Source organism: Cyprinodon tularosa, unplaced genomic scaffold, assembly GCF_016077235.1.
Source record: "Cyprinodon tularosa strain WSP-4 unplaced genomic scaffold, ASM1607723v1 ctg346, whole genome shotgun sequence".
Lineage (NCBI taxonomy): Eukaryota > Metazoa > Chordata > Actinopteri > Cyprinodontiformes > Cyprinodontidae > Cyprinodon > Cyprinodon tularosa.
In genome coordinates this window covers 1,623,275-1,644,636 of record NW_024039059.1, presented here as the reverse complement: position 1 = coordinate 1,644,636, position 21,362 = coordinate 1,623,275, and the positions used below count along the sequence as shown (strand labels likewise).

Sequence of the window (21,362 nt, the reverse complement as noted above, 5' to 3'; positions counted from 1 at the left end):
CTTGTGCTGAATAGGCTTTGAGATCATTTTGATATTTAAACACTAGTGTTTATATTTCACATGCTCCATTACAAAAAATAAAATAATATCAGTTTACACCTGAGGTCCCTTTCACAAAGCAGGTTTAACAAACTGAGTCCTATCCTTGATTCTGAATTGATCTAGCCTGAGGCTGGAAACGGAGTAGGCTCACTCGGAGTCACTCCAAATGTAACAACTATAAATATCGATCATCAGTGGAGCCACGATTTGATGAGTGACTATGACAACAGAAAAATGCAAGTGCCTATTTCACACCACTGGAAAAAAGAGATATTAATGAAGAAATTAAAGGAAAATATTGGACAATGTGTTTAAAACTAAGAAAACCTTTGCCAAATCTATAAAGGAGAAGAAGATGGTGTGGGAGAAGAATGCTGCTCAAGCTAATGTGTAAGTTTATATGAAGTCTGTTATGGCAGGATGTTTTAACATTGGTTAAAAGTGCTCTCCTGTATGTTATTCCATTTCTAGATAACTAAAATTGGATTTTTCCTAGACAATCACATTCCTAGTGAGAAATGTAATAATAGATTTCCTAAATTACATTTTAACCAGCAGAAACTGAATTTTAGAATGTCAAAAAACAAAGTTGTACTACTAAGAATTAAGTTTTATATACTTATATACTTAGCATTGCATGGCCATTGTGACATTTATCAGCTTGACATATTATGTATTTATGATACTGAAATACATTACTTCCCAATCCAAATAATAAAAAATAACTGTCAAACGGGAAAGGGAAACTATTAAACTACATATTCCATAAGCAATTTATTATTGGTCATGCACTAATAAAGCAAGCTTAAATCATGTCATATATTTAATAATCAATCATTTTGCTCCTAAATAAAAAGTACCTTTCGCCCTGGCATAAAATAAAAAAGCATTTATTTTTGTTAGTAACAGTAATGACATTATAGTAATGTAACAAGGGATTAGTGCACAAGGTAAAGGGGAATTCTGCTGCTAAAAATGACAGTTCATAAAACATACCTCCTACGGTGTGATTGGTTCTGTAAGTTTGGCCAGATATTTTTAAGCCATGAGACAGTCTGGCTGCCCAGGCTAGGTCTAGGGAGCCATGTCGTCTGCTGGCGTTTATCAGTTAACTGGGTAATAGAGCTTTTTCAGCAGGACATTTGCCAGCAGTTCCATTACCTGCTTTCATGATCATTAGGTGTTTTTAATTACCCAATAAACCCACCTGTTCAACTGACCTAAACTTGTATCAAAGAAAATGGGGGAGAGACCAAGAACCAACAATGAGATACTTTGGGTCTCCTCTCCAAAGTATGCAGCGTTTACATCGAATGTCATTTGAGGATAAACAAGCTGTCTCATCTTGGACATCCATGCACACTGATTTCAGACACGTGTCAGGACCATTCTTGACCTTTTAAAGTGTGTGTACTGTAGACGCATCTGACATGCTTTGCTGGTCTTTCGTATTGATTCGAAAATTGGATTGAATCTTGTGCACGATGGTAGAGGCAATTGAGCGAGTGGCCTAGGTTTAATAGTAAATGACCTGTAGTTATAGCACTTTTTCAAGTGAGAAAACCTGACCAAACTGCTTTCACTACATCCAGTCATTCACACAAAAACCAATGGTGGCAAGCTACATTGTAGCTACAGCTGCCATGGGGCTCACTGACAGAAGTGAGCCTGCCATACACCGATTTCACCATCAGTAGGCAATGCAGGTAAAAAGTCTCTCCCAAGGACACAACAACACTGATAGTCGGACCTGGGGTTTGAGGCAACGAGTTGGAGTGATAAACTCCTGCATGCAACGGCACAGACACCCCAGAAGATAGAAAGACAAAGAGAGAAAGTACTCCTAAAAAGTTGTTTTTTAAACATTTTAAATATTCTGTGACTGTTAGGAGCACCCCAAAGGGCTCGCATACCGGCCCACCCAGGGCTTCAAATTAGTCAGCAAGTTCTCACATTTTAAATTAGTGTAGGCAATAATTATAAATTGTTTAACCACAGCACAGTAACAAAATTACTAGGGCTGCAACTAACGATTATTTTAAAAATCGATGAATCGGACGATTATTTTTTCGATTAATCGATGAATCGGACAAAAAATATTTTTTATATTAACCTCTTTATTCCAAAATAAACATTTTATACAGAACAAACAAGCACACAAGTACAGGTTGCTCATTAACTGTACTGGTGCAATATGAAAAATAAATGTTTGTGTTAAAACTACGCAAACTTACATGAGAAATGTAGCTGTACATCCACAAAATATAGGCTACTTTGTTTCATAAAGCGCAAAAAAAGACATTTTTGTTTTTAAAAGCCCCTAAGGGGTTCAAACAATAGGCCCCCCATTTCAACAAATGAGTTTTTCTAGACTAGAAGAGTTCTGCCTTTTAAGACAGGAAAGTATAGCAGTTAAAGTTGCTACTTGAGAAAATACTGAACCATAGAGATAAAAATAGCCCTGTGATTCAAATTATAAATTGTATTTGGAATAAAAATGAGAGAACTAGGGGTGCTAAAAAACACATCCTCCAAAGACAGATATTTACATAGGAATGTGGCTTATAATTCATTGACATATTACTGATCTTGCTGGATTTTATTCTGCTTTACTTCCATAAATTGCAGAATCTTCTTTACTTTATCTTTGCCAGAAGATTTAAACTTTAAAAGCCTTGCCCTCATAATTTTCAAGTTAATTTATTTATTAAGTAAATGTAAACGCTGCTTAAGCTAATTCAAATGAAATTAAAAGTAAAATAAGTAGCCAACCTTATCACTGTCTGTAACCTACTAACACGGTAAGGAAAGCATCAGATGAGCTACCTGAGAAACTAACATTACGTTTTCCCACTTTAAAACCAAACAAACATGGTGGTTCCGTGCCATGTTCATTTCTTTTGAAAAAAGTTGCATGTTACGACTTTTTTCGCTTTACAAAGCGCAGGCTATTTTAATTATTGTGATCAAATTGCGCCGTCAATCCCGGTGCATGCGCGCTTCATTTGCAGTCTGGACGCTGAGGGTAAACATCCTACGGCTCTGACTGCAGCGCTGAGAGGGACTCCTGCGGGAAAACGCGGTTGGGGTGGGGGAGGCGCCCCACGGCAGAGTAGGAATGATACATGCTTTCACTAAGAGTCTCCAAAAGCCGCCAGTGACACCTAAAAAAGTCGCCAGATTTGTCGCTAGTTGCCTTTTTGAAAAATAGTCGCTGGAGGGGTCTGAAAAGTCGCTGAGTAGGCAACACTGCACCTGCGGCGCTGACTCGCTCTGCCATATATTTTTTTTTCTTCCTCTTTCAGTCAAGAGGCAGTGATGACGGCGCGGCGGATGACGCAATAATCGCGCGACACAACTAATCGATGATAAAATTCGTTGCCAACGCTTTTAAAAGTCGATTTTTATTGATTTTATCGATTCGTTGTTGCAGCCCTAAAAATTACTATTATTTAATGGTGCTATCAGAGCACTCTGGCTTTTGAATTTCCTTAATTGTACCGGCAGGTTTTCATCCAATTCCTTAATATCTTTTACAATGATTTCAAAAGGTTTTACAACCCAAAGCTCATATCAGGCACAAGCATCACGCTGGGGACATTCTCAAAGCTCTGGCAATGTGTCATCACAAACCTTCACACTCTTTCTTTTGGATAACTGAAAGGTTAGAAGTTCAAGCCTCTGAGTCAGAGGAAAGAGAGTTGAGATTTAGAGAGTAAAGCGATTGAGAATCACTATATCCTCCCACTGGAAAAGTTCTCCTGTCCTCCGCACCTCTGCTGCTGTCATGGTGGCAGTCTGACTCAATTTGTGACATCACAGGTGGATGAGAAAGAGTCCCTCACTCACTCAGCAAAAATGTTCAAGGTTTAGTAATGCCACTGTTTCCGGAGGACAATTACGCCAGCACTGATGCGATCTGCAGCCTGTACAGCACAGAGCTTTGAAAGGTTTAAGAGTTGGAAAGCCACACTGTGACATTATTATGAGCTGCTTTAAGATAAGCCTCTTTGTCACGGCTTCATGATACCATCACTGTGCTTACTCTGCCAGTCAGGGAGTGCACAAATCACTGCAGACAATTTCTAGTTTTCTGGCAGGAACTGTGTAAAACTGCAAGTCATGTGAATGTTTGCCATCTCTTTTTCTAAAATGTGAGGTAAACACAGTGGGATAAGTATTTACAGTATAGTATCTATCCACACAATATTTTCAATGGTATTTGTCTACTTTTACATGTACCTGACATTTAAAAACAAACCATCTCCATCTGTAGAGTCCAATTTGATGATCTGACTTGTTTTAACAGCTACTGCAATAGCCTGCAATAGACGATACCTGTCTATGTCTCTGAAAGGGAGGTGGTTGGAGGGAGTTGTTGGCCTGGCTGAACAGGTGAGGTGTTCTGCAAAAATGTTCACCCGCTGCCTCTGCCCAGGCACCCGCTGACTGGCCAACTCTGGTAACATCTGCCGGGCATCTAACTCAAATCTACCTCTATCCTGCAATCTCCTGCTCTCTTTGCTCCAGAGCAAGTATGGTCCACCAACTTTGTCCCACTCTCCCTTCTGGGGGGTTGAAGGAGGATCACAGTAGATCTGAGTCAAATGCCTGGCAGATTTCACCAGACCTGGGCAGAGGTGGTGTGCTGGACAAAGTGCAGAGAGCGGGGAACAGATAAGCTCTGGCAGCTACAAGAGGAGGACAAATGATGAATGATTTAACAATTCTATCCAGGACTACATGCCACCCACAAACCTCTATAGGACTTTCCTTAGAAAATCCTATCTTAACATTATTTTGTGCTGTCTTGTACATTTTATAGAGAAAGGCTTTGATTCCACTGCACTCTTTATATTTTCTTGTTCTTTTAATTCCTGTTATCTGTCTAATCAACCATAACGAATGAAGATTAAAATAAAAATAAATGTTTTTAACTAAACTTGAAAAACTAAAGCTGGTGTAGGAAATAATTCCCATTTAATTTCCTAAGTGCAAAGGTGCCATTTCCAAAAACGCTGTTGGTCTGCTGTGTGGTCACTCTCCACCCCTTTTCTGCCTGCTGCAGCTAGGTTTTCCCATCTTCAGCCTAATCCCTGATCTCTTCCAGAGTCAAAAATAGTTGAAATTATCATTAAATAACTTAGTTTGATGAATGAGATGAATGAGACTCACAGCAGTAGCATTATGCTCCAAAATGATGATTATTACTTTTGAAACTCTGTATGAACTAAGATAACATTAGCTTTAATCTTTATATTGAGGCAAGTGAGACTTGAATAAGCATGTTTCCAGTTGAAGACTTACATTTACATTTACAGTCAGTTTGCATCCAGTATTTAGCATTTCTTATTTTATATCCAACATTATATTCACAAAATTGTCAGTTGATGATGGAGATACTGTTAGATATGAACTCAGAATTCTGCTTTTGAGGAGAACAGAAGTTAGCCTGAAGATGCTTTGCTAACGTTACTCACTGCAATATGTCACCTGTATGCACTCATGCAGGTGACATATTGGGATCTCATTGTATTAAATCTGCTTGCATAGAATGTTTAAAATTTGCACTGAAACTAGTTTACATGCAGATGTTTTAAATAAAACTGCTCAAATCAATAACTACTAGATGGTGTCACTTTTGGCAGCATTCCTGTTTCACGATTATAAAAGTCTTTGACTTATCTATATGTTTGTACTTTGCTTACATTTCTTGAAGCCCAAACCATATTCTTAAGGCAAGTGACCTCTACAAAATATCAACTTAATTAGGGTATCATGTGCACCTAAGAGAAAGATCAGAGCTGCAGCGAGACGCTGTCTTCTCGAAAGGTCACAAAGACTGTGTTCATTTTACAGTCCGCAATCCAGGCTACTTATACATTATGGAAACTATTAAGTACTTTTTAGAATTGATCTTTTGAACAGACCGATAAATCATTTTGGTTCACCCCACACTGATGTCAAATTAGGGCAATAAATGGACATCTGTTTTGTAATGGCTAAAACTACGGACATTTACTCAATATCTGATTTTCAAACATACATATTCAAGGCAATAACTATACTCTTAATTTTCTGATATAAAAGACTCTAAATATGGAAAAAAATTCACGTAATACTATCCATCCATCCATCCATCCATTTTCTTTACACGCTTGTCCCAAGTGGGGTCGTGAGGGGTGCTGGTGCCTATCTCCAGCAGTCAATGGGCGAGAGGCAGGGTACACCCTGGACAGGTCGCCAGTCCATCGCAGGGCAACACAGAGACACACAGGACAAACAACCATTAATGCACACACTCACACCTAAGGACAATTTAGAGAAGCCAATTAACCTAACAGTCATGTTTTTGGACTGTGGGAGGAAGCCGGAGTACCCGGAGAGAAAGAACCCACGCATGCTCAGGGAGAACATGCAAACTCCATGGAGAAGGACCCCGGGCCAGGAATTGAACCAGTCATGTTTTTGGACTGTGGGAGGAAGCCGGAGTACCCGGAGAGAACCCACGCATGCTCAGGGAGAACATGCAAACTCCATGGAGAAGGACCCCGGGCCAGGAATTGAACCAGTCATGTTTTTGGACTGTGGGAGGAAGCCGGAGTACCCGGAGAGAACCCACGCATGCTCAGGGAGAACATGCAAACTCCATGGAGAAGGACCCCGGGCCAGGAATTGAACCCAGAACCTTCTTGCTGCAAGGCAGCAGTGCTACCCACTGTGCCACTGAGCAGCCCCACGTAATACTAATTATCGTGAAAAAAAAAAAACTTAAACAAAAATCAATTGCCAACTTAAGGTTTTTATTCAGTTTTACATAAGCATGACAGATTGAGACAGCATACCTAAGAAGATCAACAAAATATGTGAAAACTATGAAATGTTGAAAATGCTGCAGCTGTTCCAATGTGGATGAGGAAGATTGTGACAGACTCTTGAGAAACTAAATAATTTATATTTCACAAGAGTATGTTAATAGCAACACAACCAGGGGTAAATAAAATAGTTACAAGGAGCTCCAGGACAAACATTGCAGCTTTTAATATTTATGACACCTTAATTCATTCTTTGGATGGGTAAAGGTGATAACAATGAAGCTGACATAAGCTGACAGTGAGGAGTCTGTCTTAACACGCTGTGCTCATCATAACAACCTCTCCGAAGTCATGACTAACTTTATAGATCGTGATTTGAAAAATGCATTGAATGTTTTGTGTGTGTCATAAATAATCATTTAGTGCCTAAAACCGCTGCAGCAAATAGCAATAAAGGGAGCAATCTACCAGACAAAATTCTGCTGTGCTCAAAAGAGCATATGATATGTGAGTGCACTGGGAGCCACGGTTACCAAAAGGTTTTGCTTTTATCCATGAGTTGGATACAGTACAAGAGATAAAACGATAAAAACTGACTAAAATATTAAAAAGGGCAAATGAAAGAGATGATGGACGGCATCAACACCAATCTGCAAGATCCTTATAAATTTTAGCTTGTTATCTACAATGAAGTTGGTTTATATACAGATTGGCTTCCCTGGAGTTGGAGGTAATGATCATACTTATTGAAATGATGATTATTTATAGTGAACTTTACCTAAAAGTAGATCAAAGTGGTTTCAAAAGAGACTAAAATGTCAAAAGATAAATGTAAAATAAATATAAAACCTGGAAAAGTTTAAAATATTCATCAAACCAAGTGAGTTCAGGGGCCAGTTTGCACCAAATTATCTAAATGTGCTAAACATAGACATAAAAAACATACTGCGCCACAACATATTTCAGGTTGATAACGTGGCTTTGTGGATATTTATGTTTACATATCCTCCTCCCATAAAACTGACCAGCTGGCTAAGAAGCTAATGATGAGCAGATACATGAAGAAAACTAAATATGAACAGCAATGTCTGCACTTCCCCCATTTTCAGGCCATTCAATGTTTCATTGTTTTCTGACAGATCTTAAAGTCGTAGGGAAGCGACTGTTCCAAAGGTTGCATTTCCGAATTCTCCCGAGTGGTGCCCGACTTTACACGAGTGAATAAAGTGAATGTGATTGGTCGATTATCAAGGGGGCGGGATTGCTGTGGCAGAAGGTTCGCAAGCAAGTTTTATTGTGGCCGCTTTCTTCGAAGCATCTTGCTAACCAATTAGCAACTTAGTGCTAGTAGTTTCCCAATGGAAAAATACATTGAGACCAAGTAACAGTAAACTGGTGACTTAGAAACGACACTGTCAAGGAACGCTATGGACAGCGGAAACATGCAAGAGGAGGTGAGTTTTGTGTCGGAGGTCATGGATGAGTCTCCTCCATCATACATTTTTTATTTAGAGGAGGAAAGCGGGGACGATGATGTTGTGGAAGAAGACGCCATGGCGGCAGAAGCTTGGTTTGGTGTAGAAGGCTTACAGCCGTACATGTTTGAGCCCTTGCCTCACAACGCTGCCAGTTCTGTTAGCTCTACGCCAGCTGAAGACACAGACGTCCATCCCTGTGAACACTGGAGCGGAACTCAATGGGAAAGGAAATTTTTCTTATTTCTTATTTCAACTGTTGCGTATATCAGCTGCAACATATGAATCAAGATGCTATGACCAAAAAAATTTGATTGACAGATGACCGTTGAAATATGATTGGCCGAAATTAGGTGTACAAGCTGACATATAACTAACTGGCCTGCAGAAGATTATGAAAAAACAACACAGATTTTAAGACAGGATTTGTTTTTTTTTTAATAAAAATTTTCTAACTTTTGGGACAATATTGTCTGATAAAGCATACATTTAAATATACATTTAAGCCAGAATGATTTGATATTTAAATATAATTTCCCTTCGACTTTAAACCCCTAGCATTTTCTTCTAAGAAAAAAAAATCTCATCCTATCTTTGATATCAGAGTATTGTGAGTGGCTGTGAGCAGGTCCTAACCAATGAGGAGCCGTATATGATAAATATATAGTATATACAATATGGTTTATAATCCATTGCTATACTTAGAAAAAGATAGAAAGCTATCATACTCTAACGCCATGCCCTATGTTAAAAAGCAAATATCATTCAAACTAATGACTGGTTGTGCTATCAACAGCAAAAACTCTCATCTAGTATCTGTGATGACCAGCAATTGGTCTTTCACATCCCTGTGCAGAACTGAGCACCACTCTTGTCTGCAAGATTGATTAATTAAGCCACATTAGAGGGATTTTAACCATGAACAGTTTGTCAACTAAATTCAAATTATAGTATTGGACTAAGCTGCTTGAAATACTTCAATCATTGGTTGAATGCAAATTTGTGAGAAGGCTTTATCTCATCTAATTTGTTAACTCAGGGCTCATTCACACAGCTGGTTTGCCCAAGAATAGGAAAATCAACACCCTCAATTTCACCCAGATTACTTTCATATAGAGATTCATTCATTCAGATTCACACATTACCAGGCCAAATCGCGTCCTATACCTGCAATAGCTAGTAACATTGGGCTGATCAAGTCCGTCTCATTGATTGGTCCAGTGTTGGGTTTTAAGGTCCACCTTATCAACACACTGTATAATAACGGTCCTTAAGCCTACTATGTCCTCCTGCTTTCCTGAAACTCTTCCAGCTTTTGGTTCACTGGTGCAGGCATCCAATTATATGCAAGTGAACTCCTCTTGAGATCCACTGCAGAAATTAAACTAAACAATAAATTAATGTTAAAGATAATTTCTTCGAAATGGACAAAACCAGCTACTTTGGTTCTTTATGCCCCTTGTAATTCTAGCCCACAACCAATAATTTGGTCATGAGTCCACTCCATATAGTGGGTAAGAAGATCACTTTGTGTGCTTGAACGCAGGTGAAAACACAAACACTCCCACCCGCAGACAGAGAGTGCAACCTTTGAAGGCCATAGGGGGGTCCGGACAGATTCCCAAAAAGGCTGATCTGTCAAGCTAAACCGGCCAATGGTAAAAGACTCAGTACAACGCCAGACAGACATATTTAGCAATTCAAGGACAAATATGATCTAATATGAAAAAGAGAAAAGAAGAAAAAAAGAGAAAAAGAGAAAAAAAGAAAAGGGTTAGTTTAGGAAAGATACCAAAAAAAAAGAGAAAAGTGGATAAGAGAAAATAAAGTGGGTCTTTTGGAAAATATAATCACAGGAATTTGACAAATGAAAGCCAAGAGAGACAGAATACTGATACAACCAAACAGACAGACGACGTTAGAAGCTGGAATAATGTAAGCAAACAGGCTCAAAAGAAAGGAGTAACCACAGAGTTAACCAGAAAGAAGAGAACACATTGCAAAACAAACAGTCCCAGACAGAGATATCACCGGTACGATTTAATTATTTACACCCAATACGCAGCTCTTTGTAGAGCATGACTTTTTTCTAATCCAAAGGATGTCAAAGCATTGGGGCCAACAGTAGAGCAGACACAAAAACGAGCTTCAATACAAGCTGCACCACATACTTTACACAGGAGTCCTAATTAGTACAAAAAAGCTGTGACATGTGAATGTTTGGTGCAAACTTCTGTGAAGAACAAAAACAGTTTAATATGAGTAACTTAAAGGATTCCTTATGTGACTGCAAACACGCAGCACTGGTGGAGGGATAACCTTCATCTATACTGTGTCTGGCTGTCAAACAGCTAATAGCAATAATAGGAATGGTTTTAATATTTGAAAGAGAAAGGCTGAACCTGAAAAGCAATTTTGGAAGAACGTTGGGCGAAGTGACCAGGATGACATGTTTTTAAGCCACCTTGGTCTTTCTCACGTCAGCCTCTCTGAGGCAGCCATGTTGCATAATGATGTGAGCTGGTATGTGACCTTTAACCTTAACAAAAACACAACAGAAAAATCCTACTGAGTGCTGAGATCAAACTCATCACTCGTAGCTCGACTTGTTTGATGCCGAACGTCATCAGTTAGAGCAGCTGTAATCAGAACTAGGTCTGGTTTATTTCTGGACATTTTTGTTTTTTTACTATAAAGTAAAAAACAAAAAACAGCAGCAAAGACATTAATTTGCAAAACAAATCAAGACTGAAACAATATGATGTATCTTGATTGAAATAATGGTCAATTAATGTAGTAATGGATTCACCATGAACTGTAATAAACAAATAATAACAAATGCAAGAAGAAAAATTTGCTTTTGTTAGGGTCTACAAAAAAATGTTTTTATTTACGATAAAAACCTATTTTTGAATACTCTCTGTCCAGAACTCCTTAAGTGGAAAAGTTTTAGCTTTACCTGGTTTAAATTCTGTATAAAATGTCTTAAAGGAGCCTTTTGGTATAATTTGTGCATGGTATGGTGATGGCACATTTTAATTTAGGTCTTTATAGTTCCAAAATACACTCACCGGCCACTTTATTAGGTACCCCATGCTAGTAACGGGTTGGACCCCCTTTTGCCTTCAGAACTGCCTCAATTCTTGGTGGCATAGATTCAACAAGGTGCTGGAAGCAATTCCTCAGGGAGTTTGGTCCATATTGACATGATGGCATCACACAGTTGCAGCAGATTTGTCGGCTGCACATCCATGATGCGAATCTCCCGTTCCACCACATCCCAAAGATGCTCTATTGGATTGAGATCTGGTGACTGTGGAGGCCATTTGAGTACAGTGAACTCATTGTCATGTTCAAGAAACCAGTCTGAGATGATTCCAGCTTTATGACATGGCGCATTATCCTGCTGAAAGTAGCCATCAGAAGTTGGGTACATTGTGGTCATAAAGGGATGGACATGGTCAGCAACAATACTCAGGTAGGCTGTGGCGTTGCAACAATGCTCAATTGGTACCAAGGGGCCCAAAGAGTGCCAAGAAAATATTCCCCACACCATGACACCACCACCACCAGCCTGAACCGTTGATACAAGGCAGGATGGATCCATGCTTTCATGTTGTAGACGCCAAATTCTGACCCTACCATCCGAATGTCGCAGCAGAAATCGAGACTCATCAGACCAGGCAACGTTTTTCCAATCTTCTATTGTCCAATTTCCATGAGCTTGTGCAAATTGTAGCCTCAGTTTCCTGTTCTTAGCTGAAAGGAGTGGCACCCGGTGTGGTCTTCTGCTACTGTAGCCCATCTGCCTCAAAGTTCCACGTACTGTGCGTTCAGAGATGCTCTTCTGCCCACCTTGGTTGTAACGGGTGGTTATTTGAGTCACTGTTGCCCTTCTATCAGCTCGAACCAGTCTGGGCATTCTCCTCTGACCTCTGGCATCAACAAGGCATTTCCGCCCACAGAACTGCTGCTCACTGGATGTTTTTTCTTTTTCGGACCATTCTCTGTAAACCCTAGAGATGGTTGTGCGTGAAAATCCCAGTAGATCAGCAGTTTCTGAAATACTCAGACCAGCCCTTCTGGCACCAACAATCATGCCACGTTCAAAGTCACTCAAATCACCTTTCTTCTTACTGATGCTCGGTTTGAACTGCAGGAGATTGTCTTGACCATGTCTACATGCCTAAATGCACTGAGTTGCCGCCATGTGATTGGCTGCTTAGAAATTAAGTGTTAACGAGCAGTTGGACAGGTGTACCTAATAAAGTGGCCGGTGAGTGTATAACAGCCTAATACTACCGCTTTGTTTATTTATTTATTTATTTTGACTAGGACTGAATATAATCAAATTATTCTAATACTGTAATACCTTTTCCTCCTTATGTGCCACCTTTCCCAGTGCTCAGTTTCTACGACCACATGCAGAAAAAAGTTGCTCCATTAAACTATTTTCTATGTCATACTGAGCATTATGTCCGACACAGTTGATGTGTCCAGGCGATAGCTGGAAGCCCAGAGTCTCCACCTCTTTCTGAGCCGCTCTAATAGGTGTGCTTTGGTAAATAAAGCCTTCCTTTCTTTTGTTTTTCCAGCTACAAGGCAAACAACGTCTTTTTTTCTCAATCAATGATGCCAAAGCTGAAAAGAAATTTAGGAAAGCATTCACAGTGTGCTCAACTCTGATGGTCTCTCAAGGATCAACAGATTAATTGGAGCATAGCAATAATTCCTGCCTTTATATAGCCAATTTTCAATGCATTTCTGTTTTCTCTCTACGTAGAGTTTTAACTCATTTTTTCCTGATAACTAAACAGATATAACAAAAAAACAAAGCAGTATTTAATCCCTAAAATCAGCAATTTTCTTTGGATTATCAGTTTTTTTCAGGGTGATTCCAGCTAATCTGGTCAGCCACGTTATAGCAGTGTGCACCTTAAGTAAGGCCAGAAGCTACGAAGGGGAATTACTGTGTTACCGTTTTATTACTCCTCTGTTGATTAGCAAAAGGAGGATAATGAGGTTTGTGAGACTGCGACAGCTGTCCTCTGCAAGCTGCAGGAATCTCTGGCATCAAACCCGCGCCATCTCTTTTCTTTCACCCAGTTTGTACGCACACCCCCAGCACAGACATTCCTGCTGAAGCTTTATCCCAAAACTTTATCTCTCCCAGCTAGAGCACCCCCATTGGGAGTCACTCGACAGTAAGGGGGAGCTTTACTCATTGGTTAGCCCCTTAAAGGGGATAGAGAATTACAAAGCCTTTTGTAGCTCTAAGCTTAGGTAATCAGGATTTAAATTTAAAAAACATCTTTAAAGAAAAATAATGCTGGCGAGACAATAACAGTGGCATGAAAAAATAAGTTTTGGTCCCAAGAATAAACCAAACTCTCATCTACATCACACCAAGGAGAAGAGGGTTCAGGGCCAGAGCAGGCGAACAATAGCATGAGAGCGAATAGGGACCGGCATCTGTACCAGGTACCAAGTCACAGTCTTCTGATGCTGCTTTTACATTTGCAATAAGCTCAACAATAGATCTGGAGGACAAAGTGTTTGTATGACGATCTCTTCCTCCAGTGTGTGAGTCAGATTTAAATGATTGTATGACTCAGTATTTATCCTCACACAGCTCAGTGAGGAACCTGGTCTTTACAGAGGAAGGTACAAACACTCATTTAGCATTAATATAAATGAATATTACCTCACTTAATAGAACTCTCATATTCTGATTGTCGTAACGGGCTCTGCAGATGTCTAGACCCATAGCAAAGGAGAGAGGAAGGGGGGTTATTTTGTTGGAAGGTAATAAGAACCCAAAAACATGTCTGCAACACAGAAAAGGCTCCAGCTGTGGACCCCTGGGGGCCTGTTACACAACCTCTACATGAACAAACCCCGTTTGAAGTGAAATAGGAGATTGGATTTCAAAAATGATATCACTAACCCCTTTTGTTACTTTGCTTCAAAAAGTACCATCTTTTAGTCAATTAAATATGTGGAAAGTTCTGTTCAATGATGAAAAGGTCTGTGTTCAGGTGAAAGTTAGTGGAAGCAAAAAAATGTGAAATATTTTCACTCCATTCTGGATTCAGTTTGCTTGTTTCTTGTTCCTGGTGCTTTCTTAGATGGAGTGGATACCTTTGAGTTCTGACAGCTGAAGGCTGAATTCCTGTTCATTTACTGAACCCAGAGAAAATACTAAGAGCAAGCAGGACTTTTGTGGAAACCGCAAATACTTTAAATGCCAGTCGTGTTTCAGCTCATTTGCTGAATCGGCTAATAAGACCTACTTCGAGATTCTTAGTGACATTTTTCTAGTGCCGTCTAGAGTGATCAGATTTATTTTATAAAAATTGTCAGAGGATATGCTTTAAATTAAGATGCACCATTAGAACTGGGTGACAGATTCCTAATCGCAAAACTTTAGCAGGTCGATGTCAGCCTATTTGTGTCTGAGCGCAGAGGATAACAGAGGATTTGATCTTTATTTCAAAACAGGACAGAATGAGAATGAAGTCCATGTTTTAGCTGCTTTTAGCATCCAATATAAACTATCTGCATGGTTAGCTTTAGAAAAAAAACTGTCTCTGCAGGAGTTTCCTAAAGAATGTAGGTAATTTCCTTAACTTTGAGACTTTTTAAGTCCAGCATGTCCAACAACAGGCAGAGCCTGAAAGTTCCAATAATGAAACACGGCCATTGGACAGCCTTCCTGCTAAAAAACAAACCACAAAACTTTTTAACTAATCTCTAACAAATAAAGGCCTCAATATGTGTACAAATCAAGTTTTCTTTTAATAGCTTATGACAAAAAGTTTAAAATTTAAACTATATCGGTAGTAAGGAGGTGCAAATGCGCTGCAAATACACACAAAAAATGCAAAGGATAGAAGGCTGCAATTAGGAAAAATAACTGCAAAGTAAAAAAAATTTAAAGACAAAAGTTCTGATCGCTAGAGGGAGACGACCATCACTGATATGGGTTAATTAAAGGTTTAGAGGAGTATGTTCTTTTTGCAGGTGGATCATCAAAATAAGTGGTCCTCCTAATTGTCAATCATTCTGGTGATATGTTTACGTAAGGCCGTCCTACGTGCTCGACCCTATTTTCACTTGACATAGTTGAAAAATTGCAAATCTTCTTTCGGGAAGTAAGCTTGTATGAGCGATGCAAACAGCAACTTTTAAACTGAGCTTACAAGAGGAGAAAGGAGCTTGTGCATGCTCTCGCAATCGTTTAATAGGCATTCCCTATTGTGCATGTGCATTTTTTTTAAAGTGGAGAGAGGGGGTCTTTTGAAAATTCACAAAAATCCTCCAATATACCTTTAAGTGAATAAAGCCAACTCTGTGTCTCCTTTGATCAGCAACAACGAGAAGAGGGTTTTTGCAGTGACAGCCTCTGGCCCTTAATATGGTGAGATCGGATCAGGATAGGAATCCCTGAAAAAATAAATATTTAATACCTGCTGCTGTGCTGTTTTCATGTGAACAACTGCATTTCAAGCTTCGTACAATAGCAATTAACCAAAACTGCATATCCATTCAAGTTTCAAGAATTGATCTGATTCCCAAGATTCAGAAGCAATTCTTTTCAATCTGAACTCAAATTGGATTGCTGGTACTATAAACATTGTTTTAGCCATTACCTGAATAACATGACTTTTATGCAGCATGTTGATACTAGTATTATATCAGCAATCAAGCAAATTATTAGCGTAATGGTAGTTAATGTGAGGAAATTTGGTCCAATGAATCCATGTAAAGGAATTAATATGAGAAACAGTTCCAATTTTTTAATTCCACACAGCTGCAAACTTTACACTAGGATTTTAAAGAATTTATTTTAAGAACTTTATTCAAAAACAAGAAGAAAAAAAAAAAAATACTACCAGCCAAAATATCGATGAGTCATATAAAAACAGAGCAAACATGCTAATGTTAGCCTAGACCTTCAGCAAACTATGAAATATTATTAGCATGAATAAGACGTGTGTTTATAGCTAATAGCCTTTAGCTCTGTAACTTCATGGCATTGAAATATAAAGAGAAACATTATAAGACATAACATTATCAGCTTGGCTGTGTTTGTTTGTGTAATCAATAACATCTTAAAATAATTATGAATTAAATATTTTAATGTAACTGTTTTACTTAAGGAAATTATTCATCAAAGCTACTTATTATATTTAAGAGCCATTCTGATTGTGACATGATAAATGAGCCCCTAACATGCCATATTCAGTATCTAAAAGTATGATAAGATCCACTGGGATTTAAAGTCAATCAGCAAAAATGCAGAAATCTTCCCCCTGGAGCTTCTTCTACTCACAGCTGCAGCAAATGCAAAACAGAAGACATGCTGCAATCAGCAGTAATCTCCCTATCACAAACTTGGCAAATCACATCGTCGGATTGATTTATATACATCTTCATTTTGATTCTCTAAAGGAAACAAACTCCTAACTAGAAAGTTAGTGAATTCCAAAAGTTGCAAAGAAATCTTTAGTTTTAAGCATAAATAAGACAAGCAAGCAGCCTAATCCTGCACATGGACTTTGTACCAAAGCTTTTCAGTGCCAGCTTTTAAACAGCTGAACTACCAGCAGAGCAACAAAGACAGAAAAGGTGAAAACTGCTGGTGCAAAAAAAAAAGTTTTCTAGGAAGGATTTTGTTTAATTCTTTTTTTTCATAATAAGACAAATTGTTCAATTTGTTGCCTTCTTGGAGCAAAAATTTTTTTATTTTAAATTAACAATAAAAATCTAAAGGGTAAATTGATCTACCACCTCGTTAGTTTCACCCTCTTCTTTCTGCAGGGGGTTCTACGTGTTTTATAGATCCTCATCTTGCACTTAACAGCATATGCATGCAAAGTTTCAATTCTGTTTGAAATCTTCCTTCTCTTTATTCTCTTAGAGTCAAACAGCAAGAAAAAACAGGAACCCCCCTGACAGCTCCAGGTTCAAATGTTTGCTTTATCCAAGGCATTCTGGAAGTTCCTTTACATTCTATAGAAATTAGAGTCTCTTTTGATGAGTTCTGGTCTTCAGATTAAGGAAGCTAATCCCCTGTAAGGTATTTATTGGATAATTCTGCCAAAATTAGTTCAAGCCGGTTACCTTAGACCTACTGAGGTTTTAAAATTTAGGGTATAAACCTTTCATCATCCTCTTTCTATGCGTTAAAGTCCAGTTCATGAAATGCCAAAGTGAACAGACCTTTCTAAGGATGTATGCAGCACAGAGCTGCCCCTCCCCAACCTGTTACCGTCTACCCCTAATCATCTGGCTAGAAGAAAAATATGTCTTATTATCCAATTATAAAAAAAAAAATAGGTTTGTCTTTTTTTTTTTACTTTTACAGCTTGGAAAAGACAAAGTTGTGTTTTTTTTTTTATGAAACAAGCGTCCCCCTTCACTTTTATTGAGGTTTAGTCTACTAACAGCACAATCCACCCAACATGTTACCGTGATTTATTACGCAGGTAACATACATATGAACTGATTTGAACTGATTCCCTAACAATGCCCTTACCTGGAAATCAGTTACTTATCATAAACAATTGGAGGAGACAAAGATTTGATACGGCTGCCTCACTCTTCTTGATGACTGAGGAAAGAAAATAAATGTTGCTGGCTAAATGACGAGTCGCTAACGGTGCAGAAAGGCACTGCAGCCGTAGATCTAAGTCTGTTGAAAATTGTGCAATCTTCAGCTTTAAGGACAATCTTGCTCTTAACCAAGAGCATCCTCAGAGTAGGAGAATCCCCACCGTTGAGAGTTTTTGCATCCGAAATATTGCCACCAATGTGATCTGCATCATATTTAAGACCGCTTTCTATTAGCCATGCTTGCTTTGTTTCCATGAAATATATGTTTGAAGGAAAAATAAATAAATAAAAAGAAAAAAATAATACATTCATTTAGATATATCAGACATATTTTTAAACCATCAAAGGAGAGTTTTAAGTAGAAAATGAAAAATCGATTTCAGTCATCCAGAAAACTTCTGGATCTTTTAGATCTCTGTTACTTAAAATAAAAATGAGAATCCTGTTCAGGATGTGGATTTAGCATTTTTCCCTCAACAAAATGTATCAATGGTGTCCAACAAGGCTGCATGCCGAATCCTCTGCAATTTTCACTCCACAAATATAGCTAGTCTCCAACTCACAGCAAAAACACCTACATGAAATAAAAAATTTAAAAAATACCCATGGCTACCTTGATACAAAATGGAGAAGAAAAAGTAACTACAGTGTTCTATAAATAACCAAGGTCTTAGTATTTCCAACACGATCTGAAAGAAAACGTGACGCTCCCGATTAGACGACGACGACGACGAGTCTGTCCTCCTTCAAACTTATTGGGCACATGGATAAGAAAACACCTTAAACCGTCTCCAAACACACTAAGGCTGCAAGGAGAGAACAGCAATACGTTTATTGACTTCAAACCCATAAAAAAGTGGAAATATCTTCACAGATTTCCTGTAAAAAAAAACAGAAGCTTATTTGGGTCTTCGGTATTGCATGGAAGCTAACAAGATGAACCAAATAGGTCATTAAGAAGCATGAAAAATTATTAGAAGTACACACCATGACTAAACCTTCAAAGCATGCCATACATCCGGTATGCAGCTGCATAATGAGATAACCTGTCACACCCAGGCTACATTCTTTTCACTTTTCTGCCCTGCGGGAGAAGTCTCCAGTCCTTAAAAACTTGTACATCCAGATTAAAATAAAACAGCTTCTGTCTGTGAGCTTAAAGAGAACTAGACACTAATGACTGTTCCATTTAAAGATGCTTTCAAATACTGCTATTGCAACTTATGCAAGTCTTCTATGAAAGCAAAACAACCATATAGTGTTTTTTATGTGGACTCTTGACTCGTTTGTCTTGTGTTTAATACCCAACTAAAACTAATACATTAATCCAAAGGACAAATCAGTTCAGGTCTCTTCTATCAGCGCATAACCCCATCAGAAACTGAAATAGTATTACACAGTAAAAAAACATTATCTAAAAAACAACAAATGTATAACAATCTGTATATTTGCTCTTAATTAAAGCAGATAACTAGGATCATGTGCCAATGGGAGGAGGGTGATGGCACCTAAAATAAGTAAACTAAATACTATGCACTATGCTATAAAATAAATGCGCAGTTTTAATTTTTTTTAAACACATCTCATTTATTATATCTGCTAATTGTCTTACCTAGCTGCTCACATCAAGGTAAAATACAATTATTCCAAGAAAATTTGATTCATTTTTTAAATTATGCGGGACCAGGTCTACAGGTGCACTGGCCCCTGTTGGCCCCCATCTAGACCCGCCCATGTACACAAGTGTACAATAGTATATTAAGTAAATATTTCATTTTTTCCAAAGTGAAAAACCGAAATAACAATATGAAACGTCCATTAGACCCTCTTTATGAATATATGTGAACTGGAGAGTAAAGTATCTTTTAATTATTACTTAAGAAGGCACTACATAAATCTGTGAGTAGTGATTTAACATACTTACTGTATGAAAGTGAGTTAATGTAATAGATATGAATGTAATAACTTATTCTGAATGATTTCTGATGACATCTACAATAATGTCTAAAATGTTTGAATGATTTTTGTTTTGTCTTGTGTAACCCAGGAACTTTTGGTGACAGCTAATGGGGATCTTTTTTAACAATAAACAATCTGATCTGTGAGGTCACAGGTTGAGAAACAGGGTACAAACTGAAAAATCTACCTTCCATCACAGCGTAGCATAAAGAGACAGGCACAGCCATGCATGCACCCATCCACACCAAAGTGGGATGTTTGATGAACCAATTAAGTGTCATGTTTGCAGACATTGGGAGGAAATAAGAGACAACAGGAGCATGCACAAGTAAACTGAATGAATGAATAGCCTCAACTTGGACAAAAACAATTCAGATATCCTTGATGCAAAGCAACAGAGCTGCCCATCTAGCAGGATAGGAGACATTTCCCCCCTTTAGTGCATTTAAAAACTATTGCACTCCATGAAGCATAAGGTGAGTCATGGAGTGATGTGTTCAGGTGAAAGCAGACGGTGATCAGCAGGTTGGACCCAGACACACCCCTAACAGTCAGTCCCCCTGTGCTTGGAGCAGGATTAGAGCAGCAGCCATGTTAAACCAACGGTCTGGAGCAATGAGGGACACTGCAGCAGTGTTTTAGGGTCCTTACTTTATGAAGTAACTGGCCCCTTCGTCTGTAAATCCTTCCTCCCATCCCCGAGGCAGGTCTGCCATAAAATATCAGAAGAAAACAATGAAACTTAAAGTTTGACACTTGGGTTAGAAATGAAAAAAAAAAAAAAAAAAACTGAAGCAGTAAAGTAAATATAGGGTTCAAAGGGTAACAGGTGGAAGTGTTTTTGCAGAGCCGGCTAAGCTAGCTACCTGAGCGGATCATTTGTCCGGAGTTGACAGGTTCACCGGAGCGGGGATGGAGCCAGGTGGTGACCCGCGACTCATCGCTGCAGCGCGGCCACGGAGAGCAGGAGAGGGGGGAGGAAACACCTGTTACACCGCGGAGCAAAGGAGGGAGGAAATACACCACAACCGACAGGGGAGGGAGGTCTTTATAAGGACACTTACTTGATGAAAAACACCCTGCCGTCCCTGCAGACACCGTAGGACCAGTGTTCAGGTAAGGTGTCCCGTCCGAGAGGCGCCGCCATGATCCGCTCAGCAGTCCTGCTTCATGTCAGCCTCTCTCCCTCTCTCTCCATGGAGGCTGATGGTGCTGCCTTCACTGACCCGGCTCCCTTCCGTACATCTGACAATCGAAGGCTGACGCTCACTCTGCGCGTGCACCGCTCACAGCGGGATTGATTATAGCTGAGCGAGAATACAGCAGTTTTCATCACACTGTCTGGAATAACATGGATTATTATCACAAGGTGCCTAATGGTATGGTGTATGGAGGACCAACTCTGCCATATTTAAAAATAAATACGGAAATAGATAAATGCTCAATAAATAAA

At 38.9% G+C, this 21,362-nt stretch overlaps 1 protein-coding gene across 9 annotated transcripts in view; it reads right to left on the bottom strand.

Moving 5' to 3' along the window:
- plekha7a (pleckstrin homology domain containing, family A member 7a) overlaps positions 1-21,134 on the bottom strand; it is a 198,178-nt gene extending 177,044 nt beyond the window's left edge. For 5 of the 9 annotated variants that reach the window (XM_038294824.1, XM_038294826.1, XM_038294829.1 and 2 more), the window contains exons 1-3: positions 20,974-21,056; positions 20,776-20,852; positions 20,561-20,618 (exon numbers count right to left, since the gene is read on the bottom strand). In XM_038294824.1, coding sequence (XP_038150752.1) covers positions 20,561-20,618; positions 20,776-20,852; positions 20,974-21,056 — 218 coding nt within the window. Of the gene's footprint in view, positions 1-20,560; positions 20,619-20,775; positions 20,853-20,973 lie in introns of all 9 variants that reach the window. The other 4 variants (XM_038294821.1, XM_038294822.1, XM_038294836.1 and 1 more) reach the window with 2 other exon arrangements.
- Positions 21,135-21,362: the final 228 nt, after the last annotated feature.